The following is a 27,354-nucleotide window of genomic DNA, read 5'->3' as shown; positions in this document are numbered from 1 at the left end:
CTGACCAATAGGTTCTTTTGTTGGGGCCTTTCCTCTTCTAGCGGTGCTCGTGGCCAAAGTAGTGGTTGTTTCCATGACTGACGTGGACATCTCGGACTGCATCGCTGTGGCTGTGGACTCGGTTGTCATAGAGGAAGGCACTTCACCAACAAGTCTCACATTTCCTTCTATCACGATGTTGGCATCATTTTCTGCTGCCATATTCAGAACTTTCAAGCCATTGTAGTAAAGACCAGAGAGCTGGCCTTGGAAAGGGTGGCCACGTTCCTTGCCTCCAATTTTTATGGTTGCTTGGCTATTGAAGATTGTGAGCTGACGCCCTGTGAAGATAATATTATATACATGCAAAAATGTTGACTGCGAACACTATACTCTACATGAGTGATAACAGATTGTCATGGGGTGAATAATGAGAGCAATAAACTATAAGAAAAGGATTTGACTCATAATTCATTGCTTTTTAATGAGGTGTCCATGAAATGCATAAATTTGGAGAGCATTTGCATTTTTCCTAATTTGCAACGTTTTGGGATTCTTTCTTTGTTTGGGTTTTTTTTTTGCTAAAAGGCCAATCAAATACATTTACAAATGTGTTTAGCACTACAAATGATACCCCTCTCCCTTTTACCTGAAAGCAGTGTTAAACTTTTTGGGGTGTGTGTCAAGAATGCCAGGTTTCTAATTCCTTAAAATTACTTTTTCTTCAAGTTTTTTCCACACAACACATCATAGGGCCTATAGCTTTAGTTATGTACATGTCAGTTTATGTATGTATAGACATATAGAAATATGTATATACACACAGAGAGAGTTTACATATATATGCCAACAAGCCACAACATCAAGTGAATTTTAAAGAATCCTTTATGCAGTAATCTGTCATTTTTCTATGTAACTGAATTCAATATTTACATTTGTAATTAAATGATTCCTTTTTGTATTTAAATGTTTATTTTCCTTCACCATACACACTGGAGAGAAACACATGGTTCACACTGAGTATCTCAGAGGCAGATTCAAAAACAGATGTCTGATTGGCTTTCAGCAAGGCTATCAATTCAAATAAAAGATTTTAGATGTAAAAGCGGCTTCAGAAATGATACACATACCGATGGAGAAATCATGGCACATTTCCAATAAACAGAGAAATCCTCAGCAACAGTACCACTCTTAGTAAATAGAACAGTCACTTTAGCAGATTGGTTTCTGCTCACAAAAAGCATGCACACAACTTTAAGTTCGGTTTTAATTCATGTTTGTTCCAAAATCCCCTTAGAAGGTTGCAAACGTTAAAGGGACTTCATTTTGATTGGCAAGTCATATTGCCCACTATTTAAGATACCTACAGTTTAAACAAATTTTTTTTCAGGACCATAATGAAGATAGCATAACTACATATATTTTTAGTTAATAATTTAGATGCTGGAACATGTCATATAATCTATGAATGATTTATAATTTTTGGTTAATGTTTGCTATGAGTACCTTCATAGATTGAGTTAGTGGATTATATTTAACAGTCCCTTTAACCTTAAGTTAACAGGGTAAGATTATTAAACAGCTGGTACTTCTAGAAATGTAGAGAAATTATTATACAAGGTATGCAAATATTACTCTATATTTTACTTTTTTAAAATTTGTTTTTAATTTAGTTTTACTGAAATTTATTTTTTATGTTTATTAGTGTTACAATGAAGCACTACTTGGTTATGTTCAAATTATTGTTTTATTTGAAGTTTTAATCAATGTTTTTTACCTTTGTCGAGTAGCCATTCATCAACTACTCGACCAAGTCGATATGGAATTCGCTGTCTAGCAATCGCCAGGCGCTCGTTATCATTGTTTCCTTTAAAGTTTAAAGAGACATTTCATTGGTTAAAATCTGTAAGGTCAAAGGTTAAAAGTTAATACTTAAAGCTTGAGCTATACAGTTGCCACATGATTTTTTGAAATTTGGAATTTTAAAAAGTGCTACCTAGAACATTTCATGGCTCCGACTTTTCATTCATTCATTTATTTTATTTTAGCAAACAAAATTATTCCTATGTTAATTGAAAATTAGAAATCTGCATTTGAGCTAGGTTATTAAACTTATGTTATAGACAGACCCAAAAAACAAATTTAAACATCATCGAATGGCTTTACAAAAAATGATCATTGACCTCAGGGTTTTGTCTTTTTTGATGTTTCTTATTAACTAGTTAAACATGTTCAGGTGAAACAGGTTTAAGTTTTCAAAAGACATCCAACCTCTCACTCCAGGTTAGTCATTTAAAGAAGAACAACACAACTCTTAATCACCATCTAAGGCACACTTACTTCTGCTGTCTAGTACCAGGCCTGCTGTAACTGATTTCCTAAGCAGAAAAAAATTCATTCTTCTTCACTTCATTTAAATACATTCCATAGATTTAAATAAATGAATCAGAGCAGACATGGGTAATTCACCGTTCATACATTCTCATATAGGACACGTTGACAATATCTTGAAGGAACACCAAGGCTTTGACAAAAGTGACTTGCTGAAAGGTAGCCTGGTTCTGAAACGTGGAAGTGCTTTAAAATTTAGCAAGAGGCCATCTGTAGAGGGGTTTCAGAAGTGAAGAACTAAGCAGAATCCAGCAATGCAAAACACAAACTCGTGATATTTGCAAACCTTATCTACTCTCAGTCTTTGCAGAGATCTTTGACTCCTTTAAACAAAACCATGAGATTAAATAAGGCTGGTACAATCAGAAAAACATCAGACAGTGAGGAGTAATTAGCAAACCACTTTAAATATTTATTTCTAATTATAGCTTTTTGTGTTTGAATGATATAGGTGTAATCCCTCAGAAAAGCATGTCTTCTACTTAACACTTTTCTCAGGAGAACACTAATCCTAAATATTTCCTTCAGCGTACATTTTTGTGGTGGCAGTAGTATTTTAGACCAACAATACCTTTTTCTTCCATTGTACTGGTTGATACTAGTAAAACACCTGAGAGATAAGAAGAGCCAGATGAGGAAAAAGCAGTCATTCCTAATTCAGGTCCAATTCCAAAGTCAACCTTACTAGCTCAAACGTACATAATGTCTTTGACTTCAAAACACACTAAAAAACTAATTCTCCTATCTGCAGTGGAAATACGAGATGAAGTAGCCTACACAGGGCTCAGAAATACATTTTCTCGAGCTAGGAGGATCTTACTGCTAATTACCAGACCAAAGTATCATCCAAATCCAGAAAACCAATGTTGTAGTTTGTCAGACAATTATCTCTACTATCAGCATCACAAGCCCCAATAGCTTGCAGGGAAGCATCAGTACTGTAGTCCCCAGAAACAGCAAGAGCAACAGTTTCTGTGCCAAAGCCATGGTGGTTTTACACAGACACTTACTCTGTTGTGACATGAACTGCTACTTTCCATTTTTCATGGCTCCATCATTTGGTTTAGCATGGACATAGTTCACTATGCCAGAAGCTGATCTCTTTTCTTTTGAGAGAATATCCTTTTCCTGTTCACTTTCAAATACAGAATCATAAAATGGTTTGGGATGGAAGCGACATTTGAAGGTCATCAAGTTGAAGCCCCCTGCCATGGGCAAGTATATCTTGCACTAGGCCAGGTTACTCCAACCCCATTCAACCTGTCCTTAACCCTTCCAAGGATGGAACAGCCACAAATTCTCTGGGCAAATATGCTATGTGAAGTTCTATATGCATGTCAATATTAAAAAGTGCATGGGTGCATATATAAATATATATATATATTTTTTGTACATACATTTTGCTCTATTCTCAATGTTCAGAAGCATTGTGTGTAAAACAGTATTTACCGAAACTTTCCCTTTTCAAGAAACTCAAAATTTAGAATAAAAGGCTTCAGAACACAACTCTTGTGATGTTGTGAGAACACACAATGTCTTAAAATTTTTTTCTGTTACAATCTTTAAAATTACTGCTCCTCATCTAAGCTCCTTCACTTAAAACAAGCTTCCTGTGACTAAATGGAAATTTGGGAAGTACAGGAAAAACATGAGAAATGTCATGTGGTCAACATGGGAACCAAGGTAAGTAGTGCAATCCTCCATTATTTTGTTTTGGATTTGTATCTTCAATTAAAATATATATATACCAGTGAGTTAATAACTGATATTCCATGACAGCCAGTTACTTTGAGTCTTAAAGTTTAGCTCTTCAAGAAGATGTTTCTACAGTTTTTATTGAGGCATTATCAGTTGATTCACTGAATAAGAGACAACGTCCTATTTCTAAAACATTTCCTTAATTTAAAACAAATGAATCATGAGGTTTTGTGGCTACTTGGTATGGTTTTTGACATATATATAAATACACATAACAACGCAGGGGAATGGGCAACATTATTCTGTGTCATATGTAAGAAAAGGCTAAATTGTTCAGAAGGGGGTTGCAGGCATAAAGAATCTATTAACGCAATGGAAAGAAGTCTCATGGATGTAGATCACTGTTCACTTTTCAGATTCACTCACTGGATGCCTCCCATGAACAAACACTCCCTGGACCTCACAAGAAGCATATAGTCATGTCGAAATGAAAGAGTGTTCACAACTACATATGCTGGGAATGCATTAAACTCTATGATGTTTATTCAACCAGTGAGTGCAAATCAGGTGCATTTGGTAGAAGGAACCTCTGCAGGCACCACTCTGGATCCCTAATGTTATGGCACCTCTCTACTGTACTTCCATTACTAACATGAGATTTATTCCGAAGAAGTTTTACTGCTGCCTCCACTTTCACTGCTTGGCAGCTGCTCCAGGACATCTCTATGGTGACCATAGAAGCTCCTCTGTGAATTAGCAGCATAAATTTAGTCTTGGCCAGCTTCTACATTTCTTTATTTCATTAAAAAGTCCACACAGTGTGTATGTTTTTTGAAAATATTGCACCCTATTATAATGTGATTTTATCTGTAAATTATGCCTTACACTGACGGCAGCAATCTTGCACCACTGGGAGCAAAATACAAATGAAATGCATGGAAATAACCATTTGATTTGTCAAGGTCACACACACAAAAAATGACTGCTGATTACACTAGCCCATCCCTCATCAGAGGAAAAGTGCATTGTCAAATGCATCTCAATTTGACACTACTGCATTAGCTTAAATTCTTCTAGTATATAATATGAATGGAAGGGCTAGGGGGAAATGGTGTGGAACTTGTCCAGATTTAGTTTCAAGGAGAACACATAGGTTTAGTAACGATGAAACTAGTAGACATGTAGGTAACTTAACAACTGCGTTGAAAGAAAAAAGATACGTAGCAGTGAATATAATGGAAAAGATGTTAAAAGCAGCAAATACCCTATTATGAGGTTGTTAAAAACACACATCTTTTCAATAACTGCTTCTTCCCAAAATAGCAAGTTTGGGTCATATGCTTGACAAATCTGGATAGCCCCACAGAATTCAGTATAACTGTGTGTATTTACTTCATCTGGTAATCTCATCCTCAATAGGGAAAACATAAATGCCACATACTGTTTTCTCAGGAGTATTCAGTGCACAGTTTTCATGCTTCTTTTATTAATGCTTGGTTTTTACCAATATGGTGAACCACAAGGAACTTCTTCAGTAAAAACACTTCCAAGAAGGTTAATAAATTTTTTCATACTCTCAATAAACTTGTGGCTTTAAGATTCTATTTCTGTTCCCCATCTGAAAGATTCAGTGCTCTGGCAGTCATGCTTTTCAACCTTAATTCATAAATAACCCCACAACTGACATGTCCAAACTTTAACTGCAGACAGCTATGTGACTATCCAGCATGACTCCTCCTGGTTATATGGCCAAGATTTCTTTGATTAAAAAAGCTGGGTAGAAATTATTCACTCAGGATGTGCTCTGTGACATTGTCTAACTTGATTGAATTCTAGATGGCTTCATTCTGCTGCCAAATAAATAATATTTTGTCACAACACAGTGTTAATTCTGTACAGGCAGAAAGGGTTCAAGGGAATAACTGTAATTCCAAAGAATCAAGGTAAGCAGAGAGGACCAGCAAAGGCCAGATCTATGAGCGGGAGCTAAATCTTATGGCAAGATTGAGAAGAAGCAGTCCAAAAAAACTTTAATCATACTTTTATATCTATAGGTCAGCTGGGACAAACTGACTATGTGAACTTCACTAATATGTATTTTATCCCCCCCTGATTTATTGTATTGTCAGTACTGGAGTGTAATTCTATTTCGTTCTCTGAAATAAAGGTGTCAGTTATTGATGTGAAATAGCAGCATCCTTGAAAGAGAGTAAGTGAGAAGGTTGAAAATCGAGAGTCTGTGAAGAACAACCTAGACTGGAGAATGTTTTCTTTGAAACAAACCTTTAACAGAATACAAAATTACCTTGTTAGTCTCAGTCATCTGCTAGGGAAATAAATAACAACATGACAAAACAAAGGTCTATCTCCATTTATAAACAACCCCTCCCTCCCTAGTTTTGCTCATCATGATTCTGACACTGCTATTTCTGAATCATGACTTCCCTGACATCTGCAAGAGGAAGGTAGACACCCATATCTTCCCTCCAGATGGAGTCAGGGATGAAACCTGACTGAAGGCTCAACTGCATGGTGTGAGAAGCAGCCACAGCAATAACGTGGTGCAGGGGGAAAACAGTCCACATAATGTCTCAGTATGGCCAGGCTAGGAAATGAAAGCCCAATCTTGCTATTGCCTGTGTACATACACTTGTGTCTGCAAATACACATTAAATGTTGTAATAAACTGGAGATGCAAAGACTGGGGTCTAAAATTTATGAAACACATGATTTTGCATGTGCAGATTGCCTCTTGCCAGCAAAAGAGGGAGTGACGTTTTAAGTGCTATCAACTGCAAGCACAAACAGCACTCGAATGTAGTTTTGTCATGCTGGTGTTCACACTGGCTCTGTATCTTGGCTATACATGGATGCTTTCAGTGTCATTAGACTCGTAACACAAAATGATGACTGTAATGCATTTCAAATAGCCAATAAAGAGACATTCTCAAAAGCTATATTAAGATTTAAATTTAAATAGTTTTTAACTGTTATCTAAGGAACTCAGTGGGTATTGCTCTGTTTGACCAAAGACCCCTTTGAGAGGTCACTCAAGCTGGGGCTCCCCACCCACATGTATGCTGCAGTCCCAGACTTTCCATGTGCAATAAATAGGATGTGCCAGAGCATAACCCGACTTCACTTGCCTTTGTATACCTCTAGCAAGTCTTGCTCCTAACAAACTCAGCTCCAGAGTACTCTGCAGCCCATTTCATCATCTGATCCTGCCTGTTGCCCTCATAAATAACCCTACTATTGCTCACAAGCATCTTGTTCTCAGCAGCCACCAGTAAGCTTGCCTTTATGCCTGCAAACACATCATCACCTTTTTCATCACAACACCCTGGGTCCAGGATATACAGGCATGAGACTGGATTGCATGGGGCAGAGGACAAGAGGTCCAGGTCCACCCCAGAAATCACTGTCGGCAACACTGATGCTGCTCTGACCTATATTTTTGCTGAGTGCTTACAGACTTGGCTATCTGGTGTGTGACCCAGGAATAAATTCTGGATGGATCAGATGAAGCTGTGTGTCTTTTTCTGTTGTTAAAATATGCCAGCTCTACCTGTTACAATGTATAGGATGAGGAGTTGAGGGAGATGGAGGAGGATACAGTGGTCAGCCTTGAAGGCTATTGTATGAGTTACATATCCAGGTGGCTGATTTGGGCCTCCTCCAGTGTTCAAAGGGAAGGCAGATACAGAGTTCTAGGATGTGCATTTTTTCCCACTGCACATCTTAAAGAAGCCTTACTGCCAGCTTGGTGAGAAGATAAGAAAGTGCAGAGGATCTCTAAAGTTAAGAGAAAGAACCTATAGCAAATAAGTAAGAGAGCAACTCCACAATGCCTTAGTTTATTCCAGAAGAGCTAACCTATAAAAGAGTAAACACCATAAGGTATGACTTCTCCACTTTAAATTGTCAAACCTGCCAAGTTCATATTAAATGACCATAACATAATACATCCCTTTTCAACCTACAGGGGCTCCTTATAATGAATATTAAGTGTCCCAAGAGAATATTTTGCTCACAGAATGACTGACAGCAGTCTTCATAGCAGAGTGAAATCTCTCATCGGTGGCTTATAACATTGCTAAAGCACAAAGCAAAACTTAGCTTGCCTTAAAAGAATCCAATTACCAGACTCATTAAGAGGTGTATGTGTAAGTTGATTCTGATTCCACTGATACTACAGACTGTACCAAAACATCTTATGTTCAGTGGTAAGCTCCTTGTTTCACACTTGTATACTAAACAAACTAAATCTTATTTTTACAACTTTCTGCAGTATAAACCTGAGAACTCTCATTAACCTCTCAGGGAGATCTGAACCTTCACTTCAAATCAACTACCTTCCGTCCTGTTTCGGTTTTGATTATTTTTCACTGGATTAATTAGTAATTAAAAAAAGAGTGTGCTCTTCCTGACTCTCACTTCCTCACTATAATGCGATATCTGTCTCAGTCTGAGCAGTGCTGGATTGCTTACTTTGAGAGATTGGTGTATTATATCAAAAGCCAGCAAGAGAAGATGAAAAGCAACAAGGAGATAAGAAAACACAGGACTTGTCTGATAAATTAAAGGTCATATTTTTTTATCAGGAGTTTTAAACGGCTACTTTGTACTGCCTGTGCAGCATTTAAGGAGCTAATATTGTATGGCTGCTGCTAAAATAGGCAGGAAAATTGATAGAAATCATTAAAGAGGAAGATTGAAGTATAAAAAATGAATTGTTATAAGTACAGTACCATGCCTCACACCACTCCAAGACTGACATTTTGCAGTTCTCCAAGGAAAAAGGACTCTGAACTACTTATAAAACATGCCACAGCATTTAAAGTTACTTTCCCTATAGGAATTTAATCAGAAAGTAACCGTAAGCAGTTTCTTATTCAATACGTTTTCAACACCTGGAAAATCAAGAATATTTCAACCCCACTGTATCTAAAATTAGCCAGGTCTGAGATAGCAACTACTGAATATGTTCTTCTGACTTTTGCCCAGGTATCAATCTGTCTGATCTTCATTTCATGTTAGCGAAGAGCTGCTACATAGAATGTCTCGACAGAAATAATATTCACATTATGTAAATGAACAATGGCAAATGGAAAACACCGTGCTCAGCTCTATTTTAAATTTCTATTGCTCTGTAACCCCATGAGTACCCAGTACTCAGGCAGAAGCCATCAATAAGAAAGCTCTTATTAACTATGTGCAAACCTCTTAATTAAGTTTGATCACACTGCAAGTTCCGAGAACAGAATAGGACAAACTGTCAAAAGGTCATTGCTCATATCATTGCATTTTATTGTAGTCAGTGAAAGGCACTGGGAAATTCCACATAGCCTTATTTAATTTCTGAACCATTTGCAACATGATAAGTTACCTAAAACAATTAAGGAAAAAAAAAATCTTCTGGACTTAAACTCTGCTCTTAGTTATGTAATTTGTAAAAGAAAATAAGAGTTTGGCCTTCAGTTGTCATCAGCAAAGATACAGTTGAACTGTCCCAGTAGACTATTTGGAGGCAATGAAGGGTGCAGTATGGATAATTTCATGCTCATTACATGACCAGACACATAAAACCCAGGAGAAATTCAAGCATCAACCCTCATCACCTTACACAAACTAACCTCACTGCAACTGCACATATTAAAAATGATTATTTCCTGTTCTTGGCAAGAAAATGCTAGAGTGAACCACCACTATGCCCCAAAGTCCTGGACCATAAAGGTGCTTTGTCACGTTCACTGCATCAGCCCATTGTCCTATGGATATGCATGATTATACACCAGCCCATTGAAACAACACAAGTGAGGTCATTATTTGGACAAGCCTTTGCCAAGCAGAAAAACACAAACGCACCCATACAGATTGAAAATGGCATTTAAGAGATAAAAATCTGGTCTGTGTCAGCAGTGCAGCCAAAAAAGTAGCCCTTGGCCAAAGAAATCTCTAGACTTACAGTTCTGTCTAAAAGTGGCATTTCAATTTGTGTATTTATGCCTTGAAGACATTTTAGTACAAAAGAATAATCTATTTCAAATGGAAAGGTTTAAACTTGAACATATAGGGGTTTTTTAAATGCTTTTGGCAAGACATAGAAACAGAAACTGTAAATAATAGAAACAGATGCTCACTGAGATAAAAGCAGAGGAGCACTTTAGGACTGCAGAACTATAATGAGCAGTCCACCACGCAACAGCAGAATGGCTGTGGGTAGATTCCCAGCAGTGATTTAGTTTATCTGTTAAAAGGTGAAATAATTTGATTCCCTAATTATACATTAAAAAAAAAAAAAAAGCTTTATTACTATTTTCCACTGAAATTAATCTGTGATATGTAGCATGTCACTGTAACTTCTTATGAAATACAGCTCATTTTTTTAAATCTACAAGGTGTTTCCAATTAGCTCAGTATTTTCCCCTTGTGATAATGTTTCACCACAGGTTTTTTGTGTAGCCTGATTTAGAAGACTGACAAATATTGTGAAATATTTTATTTTGCTTCAATTTTGAAGGCAATTGAACAGTGCATTGCTCAGAATCTCTAGATTTTTATGTCCAAACCTCTCCTGTATTTCCTTCTTCATAATTTAGGAAGTTCTCAAAGGAGGGAAAAAATGGTTATCACAACACTTATATCACTTTCCTGAAATCTGTGCTTCATAACTTCTCATATTCCAAGTGTAAAAATGGGAGAAAGACCCACTGCTGAGCAAAGCACCTGTGAAGGTTGGATAGATGTGAGAAAGGCTGTCAGTGTTATCACCAACCACTCTTATAGGAAGTCCATTTCAGTGCACCCTATTCTGCAAAAGCCCTTAAAGTCCCACTGAACATCAACCACAGAAGCAATTCTCAAGTGCCTTGATAAACCATGGCCTGAAAGGCCTTTGAAGCTACAGATCTCTTCTTGGATGTTTTCAGATGACAGCTTGTCTCAAAGTAGCCTTGGGCAACTAGGAGAGAAAGCCACCAGCTCTAACACATATGGCTTGCCCCAAACACACTTTCATGGGAGAAGCTTCTCTGTTTTAAAGTTAACAAGGCTACATTTTAGATGGACAATGCAAAGCTGACAGCTAACTTCTGTGTAGGTCTAAATTTATTGGCTTGATTTTCAGGGTTAATTTGAGCTGAAACACCAGAATGAAAAAACAATCAATATTGAACTATTTAAGCATACGTGCATTTGCAAGGAAATATGTAATCGCTAGTCAACTGTCAATACCTTTTCCATTTTCCTTTACAAAAATCCATTTGCTGATGCAATATCCAAAGAGTAGACTTGACTTCTACTTTGAAACACTTGTGAAATGTTAAATGGGGGAAAAGAACAACTTTTGAAAGAAATAGCTCTGCTAGCACAATTACATATCAATTTTTCTCAGGAAACTACTTGACCTTTTAATAACATACTGAAACTCACTATGTTGATGAAATTAGATAAGGTTATTACCAACTTTACAGATTTATGATTTCTAGTACCTCTTCTTACACAAAGCACTAATGCCTAAGTAAAATATAATGCAATACACTATTTAAATTATTTTTATTTTTAAATGATGGTACTGAGAATGATGATGTATTAAAGAAACATCTAATTCTAAGAAGGTAATACACTAACAGCTAAAAAGGGCAGATGGTTTACTAATAAATTATTAACGCATTTGAGTTTAATAAGCATATTTCAATACAAAATTTAGGACTCCAAGAAGGAAGGACGACATTATTCCATCAATCCACTGTCCACCATCACTCATGAAATTAATGCCATGGATTCACAGATTAGATAAGGAAACTGCCTACTGTCCTTGCTTTTATTAATATGTACATGTATTTGCCACTGATTCTAAAGTAGAACACTGGGGTAATATTTTCATTGTTCTCTTTCTGCTCTTTTGCAAGCATATTCTCAGTTTAATGCATTGTGTGGCTGCCCTTTAGCACAGTAATGTTTTTGGATATAGAAATAATACCTGGAAACCTTTTTTTTGGTCTGACCTGGTTGATTCCTGGGAAGGTACAGTTGTAGCTGCATCGTGAACAGAATGCTACCATAGCTTTATTCTTATACTGATAATACACTCCTAATCTAGACATAGGCATAATCTGGTCTGCATATCACAGGATATGACTATTGACCCATTCTGGATTCAGCCACAAAACTATTCTTTTGTTAATTCATAACCTGCAACAGGCTCAAACAGGTCTTCCAGGAAAGTATGTTTTCCTAACATAATGACACACAGTAGAGGAAAATCTCTCAGCAGTGAATTCCAAGGCTTGCTGTTGAAATCATGTGCTTTATTTCTTGAATGCATTTCTCAGTTCTGGTTACAGCTTTCTAGGAACAGCTAAAGAGCAATTTAGTAAGCATCTAGTGTTTTCTTCTCCTGAAAGCACTTACACAGTAATCAAGTCACCACATAGTTTTCTTTCTGATACTGTAAATCAGTTGACATAGCAACTCTTTCGGGCTCTTGTAACATATGCACCAATATCTTTTTCCACAGAATCACAGATCCCAGGTACAGACTTTTATACTTGTTCCAGAGCTGGTCCCAAAGTGCTCTAAAGGGTTCTAAAATCCTCCCTAGTTATACAGTCACAGACTGGTTTGGGTTGGAAAAGACCTTATGATCACCTAGTTCCAGCTCCCTGCCATGGGCAGGGACATCTTCTGCTAGATGAGGTTGCTTCAAGCTCCCTCCAGGCCTTGAACACTACCAGGGATGGGGCAGCCACAGCAACATGTTCCAGTGCCTCACCACTCTCACAGTAAAGAATGTCTTCCTTATATCCAACCTAAATCTCCCCTGTTTACACATTACTCCTTGTCCTATCACTACAGTCCCTAATGAAAATTTCCTTTTGTGCCCACAAAGTGGTTTCAGTAAACTCCTTTTCTACAGCATCACATAATGTTTCATACAGGGCAACCTGGAAGATGAGATGCCTGCAAGTGACTTCTCAGAATTAGACATTTCCAGGACATTGGCTACATCGCTGTAACTTTCACTCCTTCATCTTAGACCCTTACCTTGGCATTTAGCACTGCTGCAGTGCTTTCTGCAACTGTCTTTATATTCTCCTGGCTTCCCAAGCAATCGTGTTCACACATCCCTGTTGTCCTGCCCTCACCATTATTTACCACTTTTTTTTTTCTCCAGTCTTTGTAAGAGTCATACATCACTAGCAATGACTTTATGCAGACTTCCAGAACACTTACAAAAGCATTAGGTATTTTTGAGTCCAGTACAGAAGCCCACTGAACATGTTTCCAGTCAATGAACTCTCCTCACTGATAACCATTTGTTTTATGCAGTGAGTTTATTAGCTCAAGCTGACTGATGAAAAAATAACTATATTCACTGCTCATCACTTTGATAAAGAGTATCTGTCAGCTTTGGGACTGATGATATGTGCCTGTGATTTTCAGGCTCTCCAAAGTTACTGCAACACCGAACGCTCAGTACTACACCTCCGTGGATGGTAATTTGGTTCATAAAGAATGATTCATACACACAGGTGATACCTATGAGTACCAGAGAAGTTAAAAGGGTAGGAAGAATCATGAAAATGAGCCTGAAACTGCTCTGTCCAGATCCTTCACATGTACCTTATCTTACCAGAGCTTTCTGGAACTGACAGTGCAACCACAACACTGTCTTCAGTCTGAGATTGTATTTTAATTCAGACAAAACCACACATGAATTTGCATGACAGAACTACACAACCGGGACCTTCAAGTTAGATGCTCAAGAAGCCTTTGGCTGAAAATTGCTGCGAGGCTATTACTGTGCTCTGAAAATGAGAGCATATTTTCAAGACTTAGCCCTATACACAGCTAAAGCAAGACTTTTAGTACTGTTTGTTCTTTCAAAAAGGGCATATTTATTCTTCTCTCCCTATTGTGCAACTGTAATTTTAAAATTTTCAACCAGTAGTCTATTAATGCCCATCAGTTCTGTAAACGACAAAAATCAAAACTGCCTCTATACATGCTTAACCCTGACAATATGGCGATTCATTCAGGTTTTCTGATGTTCACTAAACTCAATGCTGCACCAGAAAGGCTACTTAACTCCTTAGAAATAGTCCACTGAGGAAAAGAAACCATTCACATCTCAATTAAACCGAATTTGTTAAAAGCGTAATTTCACTGCCTTTAATTCAGTTAACTTGTGGTTGTAAGGGGTTGAAATTGGAATGCCATTCTCAGTGTTTAGTGCTTCTGATACAGAGGTGGATACACAATTTCTGTTTCAAATTTATTTGAAATGGCGTATACCACAAAACTTGACTCTTGTGAAGCTCATAATAGTTCTAGGTTATTTAAATCATCAAGCCTTTCAGGCTTTTTCTGACAGGTAGGATAGATTGAAAAAAAGACACTCTGCTTTAGTTACACCTTACTAGGGTCAAGATAGCTCTCTGAACACTCACTCTGAACTTACTTTTAAATGCATGATACAACAGGTCTGTAGAATTTGTTACAACCAAGTTGCCATTAATCTCAAATCCAAAGTATTACAGAAGAAGTTACTTTGACAGTGTGGACACTGCAGTTTCAGGATGTTAATGTGGTTCAGTCTCTTGAAAATATATCTAGGACAGAGCAGGTTGCTGTTTTCCTCCTGCAGTATGAATTATAGTGACTGCTTCTGAATTAGTTTAATGGAAATTCTTATCCTGAAGACATAAAGTACTATTCTGCTGTCACACCTCACAACACCAGTAAAGTGTATCTGGGGACACATACACAAATGTGCCCTAAATAAAAAAAAATACCTCATCTTCCAAGAGTACCTGAAACACAACAGCACTGCAAAGAAATTAGATTTGTTTTCCATATGATAGATTGTCTGGTTGGAAGGCTCAACACTGCATTGATTTGTTCTGTCCTGAGAAAGGCTCCCATTTCAGACTGACTTCAGGGTTGCCCCAGAAGTTAATGGAAACAAACTGCATTGCAGAAGGAGCACACAGCAGAAGTAAACCATCGTCCTCTTCTCTTGCATGTTCCATCAGCCAGTAGGAGCATTAATACCAGCCTCAGAACAAACTCGTGCATATGCCCATCACGTAAGGCATCTAAAGTGAGGGGAACAGACACAACCATATGAGCTTATGCATTACACAAAAGTTATCTTCCTGAAGTCAGTGGATATTGGTTTGGCTCAGTGAGTGACATGTTACATTAAATCCTGTGTAATCCTGAACGTGACAGCTATGAACCTACTAGAGGCCAGGCTGAAAAGAAAGAAAGAAAAGAATCTGGTGTTGACAACATGGAAAGTGAGGGGAACAGACACAACCATATGAGCTTATGCATTACACAAAAGTTATCTTCCTGAAGTCAGTGGATATTGGTTTGGCTCAGTGAGTGACATGTTACATTAAATCCTGTGTAATCCTGAACGTGACAGCTATGAACCTACTAGAGGCCAGGCTGAAAAGAAATAAAAGAATCTGGTGTTAACAACATGGTCCTGCCACTGGGAAAGAAAAGAATAACCACAAAGGTCTGTTAAGACATTGATTCTACCACACGTATCAGCATTGTATTGCTAAGGAAGCTGCTAAGTAGCCAAAATTCCTTGGTAAAGAACTTGATTGAATTATTTTATTTTTAACCAACACCTTAATCCTCCATTTTGAACTTAACCTACTACACTGGACAAGTTGCGATACTGCAGGTTACATGGAAAACATATGTCAAACCAAATAAAGTATGCAAAAGAATCCCTATGTACTGGCAATGTTTAATCTTTTGTGACTTTCCTGGGCTTTTTCTGACTTTTACTGGGATTGTTAGCAGATAATGGCCTTCCTGAAGAGGTGAATGGGGCCAGCTGTGGCAGATTTACCATGTCTCATTCTGTGATCTGTTTTCACTCCTGCTTTCTTTCTTCAACTTTACTCGTCACCGTTAGTGGTCTTCAGAAATTCCATTTCCATATCACCCTGTGCCTAATTATAGTAAGAAGGTATGGGCACCATCCTTTGCCATAAGACACAAAAAGAACAGATAACTGTTACAGTATTTTGGAACACCGTTTTCTGAATTGGTGCTCATTTGACATTTTCTTTCTCCTCCTAAACTAGATGCATTATGCCACCTTGCTGTATTTAACTGAAAGGTGTTACACCTTCTGTGATCAAGTAATGACAACTGTGCCATGCATTTTATCAAGATCTGAATTTAATTACAGGATCTATCAAGTCGAAGAAGGGATGAGCCTTTGTATTTCACCAGGATATCCAAGATGAAAAATAAAGGAGAAAAGAAAATCTGTCTGCACACTTCGAGAAGCATTATTATGTAGCATTATCTGACAGAAAAACCTGATAAGCTGTCAAATTAAAAAGTTGATTTGGGAAACTTTACTGAAACCACTTTTGGAAAAGAAGCTTACTGTAGTGTCTTGTTTGGGTATCACCTGGGCAGGATAGAACAATTTCAGAATCTCTCAAAGGGCAGCAGTGTTTTTTTAAGAGAAATATACTTAATTGACTTTGGATAAGCTGTAACAGAGGTTCACCCAAAGAGAATAGGAACATAAATCACCATTGTTGTTAACACCAATCTTTCACGTGAACAATAAAATTATACTGAATATGAAAGCTAGATACATTCTGAAAAATACGTTTAATCATAACCAAAGAATAGTCAGGGCTGTACAAATCAGGAAAAGATGGCAAGAAATCACTTGTGCAATTGCATGTTGGCAAAGGTAGCAAGGTAGGATGCTTACCTAGTTCCATCTACAGCTGTTGTGTCTCAATAACTAAAATGAATCTCTTAAACTATTTTGATACCTGCTGATTTGTTTCTTGCATCTTACTGTGTTGTGGAGAACTTGATGAAGTTGAGTTTCAGAGATGTCCTTGTCTTACTTTAAATAGTCTATGCCATTACATTACAAGCTGCTATAATGCCTTGTTTTACTTGTATTATAATTGAACATAATTGTATGAATACAAGTAAATATCAGCTTCCTGTAATACACAATGAGGATTTTGTCCAGTTGAAATAAACAAAAATTCCGTGTTATTTTGGCTTTGCTTTTATCAGATAAATAATGGAAACAGCATAGAAAAGTTAATTGTAGGAAAAATTTTTTGATTGAGGATCACGGTTGACATTAAGTGATCAGGAGTTGACTCTTAACACAAGGACAACTAAAAATAAGTCTGTAAATCAGGTTCTTGATTTCAAAAGAACAAAATTTGATCAAGTGAAGGAAACCAAGTTGTGTAATCAGTCTGAGAGGCTGGAGTCTGCCAGGAAGGACACTTGGAAACTATTTAAGATCAAGTATAAACATATATAGTAGTGCATATACATTTATACATACATATAAATACATAAAATATATTTGTATGTGTATATATGTTATTTATATATTTCAAAGAAAGTAAAATAAATTGAAAAGCCAGAGATTCTTTAAATGCTATCCACAGAGATCACAGGAACAAGGGAAGTCAATTTGCAGTAAGGATGATAACGATCCAAAGGAGCAGACTGGATTGACTGAGAGGAATGTGTATATGAAAATGAAGATCTCCACAGCTCAGAAGAAAGCATACATACCTAATCTTAATGAACTTGTGGGGTCAGAAGGTGAGGAAGATGATGTCTATCCCAGAACTTACAAATAACAAGCCAAAAGTACAAGTTTTTGTACTTTTGTACTTTTTGCTACTTCTTGCATTAGAGAACAGAAAATGTAATAGCTTTACAGGAGAAGGGGAAAAAAGCCATCCAGTCAAACTATTTAGTCTGACCTTATCTGTACACGGTGCTTCAGAATAAATTTGAAAGCAAAGACTTAAAGACATGGAAGCAATTGGAAAATGAGATAAAATGCAAGACTTTACCAAATCATGTTAGACTAATCTAATAGCTGTATTTGGTAAGTTAACTGATTTTCTAGATGAGGGAAATGGAGTATATCTAATTTATCTGGATTTCAGTAAAGCACTGGATATGATGCCATGTAGCAAATCATTGATTAACTGGAAAACGGAGTATAAAAAAATGTACAGTAAAGAGCTGAATAAAAAAAGACATGAGGGATAGCAGTGAACGAGGAATTTTTCCTCTCCTTTCTCTCTCTCATATAGAGATAGATAGAACATCCCGGTTCTGTATCTATTGACAGGCTTCTGAATACAGGGGCTGCTTGTTTCAGGTCACACTCAAGGTGCTACATCTTCCCTGGCTGCAAGCCCCTTCCAGGAACTGGCTAGTGCACTGGAGCTATCTTCTTCCTATTACTTCCACTTTACTAAATCATCATCTTCAGCTTCTTGGTGAATCATTCCCACAGATGATAAACACTCATTACTTGTCATATTCAGACCTGCCAATGTGTCAACTATACCACTGTTCCCCACTATATTACCTATATCTGAAAACTAAAAATCCTCAAGAGATAGGAGACCAGTCAAGACCTATCAAAGCTCTCCAAGTATTTTGGAGAGCTGATGCCATCTAGTTGAATGGCTGGAAGACCTACATGTGTTTAAGTCGAGCAAACATAATAAACTAAATGCTGAGTTCTATGTTAAGAAGATGAGTTTCACGGTGAATTCTGAAACTATGTTAGACTATGTCATAAGAGCTACTGCTGAGACCACTGGAAGTATGTAAGGAAAATCAGTGGTTTTCCCACAGGAAAACTACCACAGTAGAACTCCTAAGAAAGTATCCAAGATGAGTTCCAGGACCAATCTTTGGTGTTTTCTTCACTGATCTCAGTATAAAATGTTGACCAGACAGTGAAGTCTGCAGATGACATAAAATGAGACATTTTGATAACTCTGAAAAGGCTGCAGATTATCAGTCAAAAGGAACTGAGCCCTTTGAAGTTAACAGAAGTGACACTCAAGCTTATACCACAAAATGCAGGTCACATATTTCAGGTATAGGACTAGTCACACCATTGTTTTGCAATAAACTGGGATATTACACCAGAGAACTAATGAGGAAAGATGTTCAGTAGGTACACTAGTCAGCTGCAGAGTGGTATTGAGCCATCTGGCTTTGAGCTATGAAAAGGAAAAATGATATCTCAGAATCTATCACTGGAAATTACTTTCAGCATTAATGTCTTCTTACGTCTCTACAGGAGGTCCTAGTGTTCTTGTTATTGTCCATTTCCAGTCACAGGTGCTTCTTGAAAATGAATTTAAAATGAAGCAGCCTCAAAAGAAAGGCTATAATGACGTATCTCTATAAAAATTCTAATTACCTTACCTGTGTGCACTATTTCTCATACATCAACTCTTCTTTTACTGTTATGATGCCTAGACAATAGGGAAAGTCGATTTTTTTAACTTCGGGACAAGAATGAAAAATGCTTTGATGGATTAAAACATTGTTTAAGTTAATGAAGATTTACAAAATCTCTCAAAAAAAAAAAAAAACCCAAAAAAGGCAAATAAATTATGCAAGAGACTGAATTTTTCTTTTTTAAATTTTAGAAATGTAAAAATTCAGGGGGTTTAAATGGTGGTGTTTTAAAATATCTTTCATTTTTCCCTTCAGGTTTTTTTTCATTGCCTGTCAAAGAAAGCATATATGTTTCTTCTAATTCTTCATTCACTTATCTTTGTCATCCTAATCTTGAAATCTACAGCCAGTATGTATGGTTTCTAACTTCTGTTTTAAAATCAATGTAATTAGTATATAATTTAAAGTTTAAATGATCATATTTCCATTGAAACTCAATGGACTCACTCCACTGATTTCCACTAGGTGGGAATCGATGGCTCTGTTCTCCCTAAACCAGTCTAATCCATGAAAGAATTCTGCCTTTATCAACAGAGTTGTGTAATTTCTTCCTGAATATTTTCACATAAGGAACTTTGTCAAAGACTGTGCAAATAAAAAAAATCTGTGTTAACTCATTCATATTTATCCCCCATTATGTCCCATCAAACCAGAGTAAGTTTAACTAAAATAGTTACCAGCAGACATTCCCAGACTGAGACCTTAGTATAAACAGAACCCCAGGGACATATGACTCCATGGGCACATTAAAGGCCATGAAGAACACTGATGAGTTTTGCTTTCCAAACCTGGGAGGATGAGACATTACTCGATAACCAAGGAACTACTGACTTAGCTGGTATTTTTCCCTTTCTCTGCTTACTAATTCCATGGACTAAATATTTTAGACCCATGTCTATAGTTTGATTTTATATGCATGGCATAAATTTATACCTAAAATGTTGACTTGCACTGTATAATTCATCTTCTATGTATTCCCAGATGGAGAGTTCCCGAGAAGCCCTCCTGTTCTTTCCAAACACTGTTATCTCCAAGGGATGTAAAGTATTACGACATGTCCTTGTTTCATTGGCACTGCTATTTTCTCACAGCAGGAAAATGACATATAAAATAGGAAATATTGGGCAGTATCTGTTTCACATAAATTTAATTGCTGTGAACAAAACTGAAGGCTTTTCCATTGCATTTCCCTCCTGGGCAGAAAGGTAGTTTTTATTTTGTCTTTGGAAGCATTGCTCCCACCACCAAGGAATGAGAGACTGATTCAAGTTTGTGAGCTTCACAGCTCATCAGAATAAAACATTCTTCATATCATCTATGTCCACCCTCAGAACTGACTTTTCAAAGTGACAGATCTGACTGCAGAAGTGTCAAAACTCTGACTATAGCAAAGTACATGAGAGAACACCAAGATGTATTCTTTTAACCAAAGAAGGAACCACGTGAGGAAGAAGGTAAAGACAAGATGTTGCTGGAGAAGTAATGAAATAGGAGTCAGAAGGCTGATATTATTTCAGAATGGAAAACACCCTTAAAGACCCATGTCCTAACACCAGTGGCCAGGGAGGTTTAAAATATTACCCTATGTCAAATGCAAAGCAAGGCAAATACTGGGTGATCATTTCCTTTTTAGGTTCCTACCTCACTCACTTTGACCATTATGATTTTGCATGGATGTGCTGGTAACAGGCTGTCTACTCATTTTATCAGAATATTCAAAGATATAGACAGGTCTTTGAACAACCTGGTCCAGTAGAAGGTGTCCTTGCCTGTGGTGGTGGTGGCAGGTTGGAACTGGATGAGCTTTAAGGTCCTTTCCAAACCAAACCAGTCTGTGATTCTGTGATTCTATGTTTGTGAACAAACTTGAGATCTCTCCTGGTCACCACACTTATGTCTGAGAAACAGATCTTTGATGGCTGTAGGGGCTTGAATTTGGAAGGTATGTCTAAGCCAATGGAATGCAAGTTAGGCAACTACATGGATAGTTTGGGAAATACTAATCGTCTAGGGAAACATGTATGGATATGAATGTCTCCTATTAATTTTATGGTCAGTCTGAACACACAAAACCAAACGAAATGGATAGCATTTATCCTAAACAGGAACATGGTAATAATTGTCTTTTAGCACTTATCTTAAAGTGAGGTGTATCTCATGAAAAGAATGGCATAAGCTTTGTCTATTTTCCAGAGTACAGGACCAAGAGAAGCGTCTAAATGAGATGCCCGCTTCCCGTGGTCCTTGGATGGTCTGCAGTAGCATCCTTTAGCCCACAGATCCAGAGAAAATCCCTGAGACAACATGTGTGATTTAAATGTTTAACTTTATGTGATAAAGCAAGAAAAAAAAAAAATAATCAAAACCAAAACCCAGAGCAGAATTGTTCTGTATTATATGGAAGTTCGAAGAGCTTCAGCTGCCAACTACCATATTGCAGAGGTACTTGGCACCAACCATAATGTCAGCTTGCAGTTTGATCTTTCGCCAACATACATGGACTCTCACACAGGTTCTTCTTTGGTGTGGATGCTTAATCATAATTTATACTCCCCAGTCACAGAGATACATCTGTTCCACTAGTCTGGCAGTGTTTTGGACAATCTCTTTTGTGTGAACAACATGTGTGAGATGCTTATGCTGTCAGATCTAGGTCTGTCAGACACATCCCTGACAACATCTGTTGACCCATGGGGTACAAGAGGACAGCTGCCAATAAGCTATGCTGTTCTAAGGCTGACCAGAGATCCAGGGAAGGCTTTGTTTTAGATATCTGCCTGCATCAAACTGTGTCTTCCAGACTGCTGCAGGGTCCCAGAAAATGCTGAGTATTCCCAGTGTCTGAATGGCTTTGAAAACATAGACAAGTTGGCCAATATCTAACAGATCATCTTATATCCAATCAAATTTTGCTTCAGTCTGATTTATGATGGAAGTTCTGAAGAGCAGGTTCCCACTGGTAAAATGACTGGTTGCACCATGTTTCTTAAAAGAATCAGCATTGGGAAAACTCCCTTTGACTGCAGAAAGGATAGAGTTATTTGCAGAAAAGTAGTTCTGAAAATCCTTCACAATAAATGGTGATTATTGTGGCTTTAGACAGTCATCTAGCTTGCTCCAGTACACTTTCCCAGGCTAGCAAAATGCACACCCTTCACTACTAAGGAAGGGAAATTAGAAAATGGAGAAAATCATTTTTCTCATTACAGATATACAGTTATGAGCACTGCTGTGAGAAAGATTGGATTTTTTTTTTTTTATATATCCCTCCCCACCCCCCTTGATTTGAAACAGATTTTCTTTCAGGTAAGGAAGAAAAGGTTATTTCAAATTAAACAAGATGCTTTGTTCTCAGATTACCCAGATCCCCCTAGAAACACTGGACAATTTTGACATGAAAAGTCAGAACATTTTATTAAGAAAATATTGAAATTAATATTCTGACATTACCAAAACCAATTTCCTATTATTTCCTTTTTTCTTTTGGCCATAATTTTCCATTCAATTTGACTCAAATTAAGAAGTCCTTTGGTTTCCTACCAGAAATGCATTCTTAGCAAATCTACATTTTAGTGTTGAATTACTACCTAAATGAAGTTACAACAGAAGTCTGCTCACAGTAGTAGCTGGAGTTGCTACTATGGTGCAGTAACAACTGGTGTGAGGCAGACAAGATGACCCATAAGTAATAGAAATGATCTGCATGGAAAATGGGGTTAGTGTATTGATTAGGAACTCTGAGTGCATAGTCAGCAGTTTGCTGTTAATATGGTCAGAAATTAGGCTGCACCCAGGAAAGCAAATGGGAAATCACTATCTGAGAAAGAGACCAAGGTAAAATATTAAAGCTCTTTGGGAAGGTGCAGAAGGATGACAATAATTCAGTAAAGAGACATAACACTGAATTTAGTTATGAGAGATGTAATATACAAATCCAGTACAGAACTGGGCATCTGAGCTATCAAAAAACTACAATATGCCATTCTCAATCACAGTGAAGAAGTGAGAAAACAGGACAAAAAAAAGGGCAGAAATTGAAGAGTGCATCCTCATTGTTCTAGCAATGCACTCGGAGAAATGGCAAGAGAGAAACTTTGGAGTGAAAAAAAAAAATTAAAAAAAATACTGATGGGAGTCTGGAAGAACATACGAAACTAAACCTAAACTTCTTGTTTCTGAAAATCGGCTGGCTACTTCAGGACACCAAAAGCTTCACATTGCCTAGGACTAACACACATTTCCCCCCACTATACTCCAAAAAATAACCAGCCACCTTCACAAGGATGAACATCCTCTGCTACTGGCCACCCCCACTTCTTTTCCTTTTACAACTCTCTCACATCTACTCAGCTACAAACTGAAGGCACATTGTCCCAGAGAAAACATGACACTCAAGCCTAGTGGGATGGAGAATGATGTACAAGAGAAACATGCTAGATCCTATTCGTCTTCCAGGGTCACTTCTGTATTTTATGCAGCTCTAGAATAAAACACACAAAGCAACTAAGGAAACCCTATGGAGCACTGCTATATGATACTTTCTGCCAGGTGTCTACCTCTCTGACTGCTCATAAAGCAGTATTAGGGAATCATGTGTGCTACACCAGCTAGAAAACCCTTTGCAGGAGCACTGAACTCTCGGCAGCTCCTGAGACCCAGGGCTGAGTTCAGACTCCCCACAAACCCCACACAGACTTGTGGCAATCAGGTCCACAGCTCTTTTTCAAAAAGTGCTCAGCTTTGAGTATCAACAGGGGTGCCCACAGCACCCTCCCAGCAAGTGATACAGCACTGACTGTTACTGGGACTTGAGTGTCCTTACCTACAGGAGTTAGATGGGGCTATACAAAGGCTGCAGAGGCAATGAAACTTGGAAATCCTGAGCCTATGACCAGAAAAATCACCAATCACAAAGAAGCAATGTCTTTTAGTCAGACACTCCAACCAGAAGTGTAATTCAGAGCACAAACTGTTCCTTGTAAAGACAGAATAATTGATCAACTGGTATGCTTTAGACAACCAACTGGGTTTTTTTTATATGAGTATGTTTTTGGAAAAAGTAAATCCAGCATGTTTAAGAATAGCAAACTTACTACTGAAGCTGCTGATCTCATTTCTCTTAATTAAAAAAAACCCAGGAGTAGGAGAGGCAAGTCTGTGCTCAGGTACAGTGGCACAGGCACATAAAGAAATTATATAGAAAACAGGCACAAAGCAAAAAATATTCTTTCTAGCACTGAAATGGAAGCAAATGAGGTCTCACTCATGCAAACAGGATCAAGTTTGGTGCACAGTGTACAACTGCAATGTATCCTCCACTCAAAACATGAGCAAAGAGCAAGTAAGCTTGTTAACCAGTACTGCCAGGTACTACTGTTGCTTCCCAAACAGCAGAAGCACATCTAAATTGGACGCAGCGACAGTGGCCAAACTGTGCTGTTTGATATCCTTAAGATGTCACTTTTAGAAATATTACCTTTAGAACAGGAATGACAGTGGTAGCTTTGAACAGGGTGCTATTAATATCTTCAAAGCAGTACCAACCTTGCTCAAAGGCAGCAGAGTCTTCAGGACAAGCCTGCATCTTTTCCAAAAGGTACATCAATACAGGTCTGTGTGTAAACTAGTGTTTAAAAAGGGTTTAAATGAGGAGTGCGAAACCTGATGGAGCAACATGAAAACATAAGAGAAAGGTATGGCTGGATGCTTTTGTGCTGGGGAGGGAGAAGAGACAGAAGGAGAAAAGGGGGAGGTTGGATTTCAAAAGCAATGCTATGGCATACAAGAGCCATAAAGTATTACTATGGGAAAGGCAAAGAAAATTAAAGGCCAACAGCAGTCTTGGAAGACCCAGCAATAAAGCAAGTGAAGGGATTCGGTACACTGGCTGATGAAGCCACTGAAAATGCCTTGAAATGCATCTTGTGCACAGATTGCTAAAGGAAGCTCAAGAAGCTCTAATGTGCAGTTTTGCCCTTTCAAAGAAAACATCCCCTCCACTAATCCCATCCCAAGGAAATCACTCTATTTCCTAAACTGATCTATGGTCAGTATAAACAAATTCTGTGTACCACTATCTACAGAACTGCAGTTTGTCCTTGTTGCAGCCACTTCGTATTTTCAGGAAGAAACAGAACAGAAAGGAAAAAGAAAAATATTTTCATGCTCATTAGTTAGGTAAGAAACAAAAAAATTACCCCAAACCTTATTTTTCTCTTTCTGCTACATAGATCTTGAGCACAAAGACACACACCTCCCTGACTTCTACCATCTTATTTCAGCTACCATTTACCAAACATTGCAAAAAGTTAGAAAATAAGGGGAACATGTGGGAAACAGGAATATCTGAAAGAGCAAAGGACGTATTTCATTCAGTATCCCTCTTTCCTTAAGAGTTTATCCCCTCTCAGAAATGAACCCAACTTAAAGACAGTAATTGTTTCTAACTGCCAGAACTGTCACTCATTCATAACGCATTAGCACACAGGTGGGTTTTTTAACAACTCCTGCTATACAGAATTCCACTTGTGATGCATACTTTCATTTGTGTTTTAAATTCTAAAGTATCTCCAAGAAATTATCTGAAGCATTATATTTCACCTGTGGAATTTTTTTTTTGTATTATTTTTACTTTTTGTAGTCCAGCTGTTCACCTGACTTTATAACTCAACCTCCCCCAAAATCCAACTAAACGCTAATAATCAGTACAGGGAGTGGCTTATGTGTCCCTTATCAGTGAAAAATACCCTCCTGTATCACTCTGTCCCCAAAATGAAGAATGTTCTACTTATAAACAGATAAATCAGAGCTGTCATTTATGCAGTAGCAAAATACGCAAACCAGAGTATCTCGCACTTACATGTCTGGATTTGCTGCCTTTTGTTTACTCATATAAAAACACACCAACTGTTAACAGAGAACATGTGGATTTGCAAGTTACCATTAATGGATCAGTAGTCCTATTCAATAAGAAAGGGATTGTGTGTCTGAAAAACCTGTTGCCCTTAAAAATAAATAAAATTTTAGTAACACAGTAGTCTTCAGTGCATGGCATTTGCATAGAAGTAAATATGGGTCCAATCAAGGCAACTCTGTATTCATGCAAGTGGTGCTGTTCAAGGAACCCTGTAGTTTGTGTTTTAAGTGAAGGCATCTTAATTTGGTTGGCTGTACAATTGATAACTGATATACCTTTTGGCTATAAAACCATAGAATAGTTTGGGTTGGAAGGGACCTTCAAAGGTCATCTAGTCCAACCCTCTGCCATGATCAAGGACATCTTCAACTAGATCAGGTTGCCCAGAACCACATCCAGCCTGGCCTTGGATGTCTCCAGGGATCGTTATGCCTGCTGAAACGCTTCTGCTAAATTCATAAGCTTCAGACTCCTTTAATATCAACTTCTAATTAAAAGAACGCAGACAACCTTTTCCTCAGTAAATTCAGTAAAATCCCCGTCACTTGGAGATCGATTTGGGAGTCACTTCACTTACTAGCTTTTGTCAAAGCCTTTTTTTCCCCCCCTGCAACAATCATCCAATAAAAACAAATGAAACAAGAAACACAACCACTATTTCACGCCTTGATAACTGTATTTTTCCATTTCCAGTAATAACTTGAATCTGTGCTTTTAAACTCACTTAGGAAATGCCATCATCATAAATGGCATATTGCTCAGGACTCTAACTACTCAATTAGCTAGTAAGACATTGTGAAGGAGCTGATGTACTAGAAGAGAAGCAAAATGAGCCGAACTCCAGGCATGCCCCCCCCCCTTACTCACAAGTGTTTGTGTAAGCCCTTACCTGCTGGGTAACGTTCGATAACTGGCCAGTTGTCCACCTGTAATGTGGCATTGCCACCACTTCTTGTGAACCGTACTACATGGTATTTTCCATCGTTAATGATTGCGTTGATCTCTTCAATTGAGATGTCATCAGTTCCAACATTAAATTTAACTCCAATTTTTCCCTGGTG

The 27,354-nt window shown here is 37.7% G+C and overlaps 1 protein-coding gene across 1 annotated transcript; it reads right to left on the bottom strand.

The window, feature by feature from the left end:
• On the bottom strand, window positions 1-27,354 carry LOC104399868 (neurexin-1-beta; the record flags this gene model as incomplete). Its single annotated transcript, XM_010011484.1, has 3 exons — window positions 1-320; window positions 1,757-1,846; window positions 27,183-27,354. Coding segments are annotated over 3 exons (582 nt in total), but the record flags the coding sequence as incomplete, so codon positions are not given.

The sequence above is a fragment of the Nestor notabilis genome, unplaced genomic scaffold (assembly GCF_000696875.1).
Source record: "Nestor notabilis isolate BGI_N333 unplaced genomic scaffold, ASM69687v1 scaffold1193, whole genome shotgun sequence".
Taxonomy (NCBI): Eukaryota; Metazoa; Chordata; class Aves; order Psittaciformes; family Psittacidae; genus Nestor; species Nestor notabilis.
This window is presented reverse-complemented; position numbering and strand designations above follow the sequence as displayed.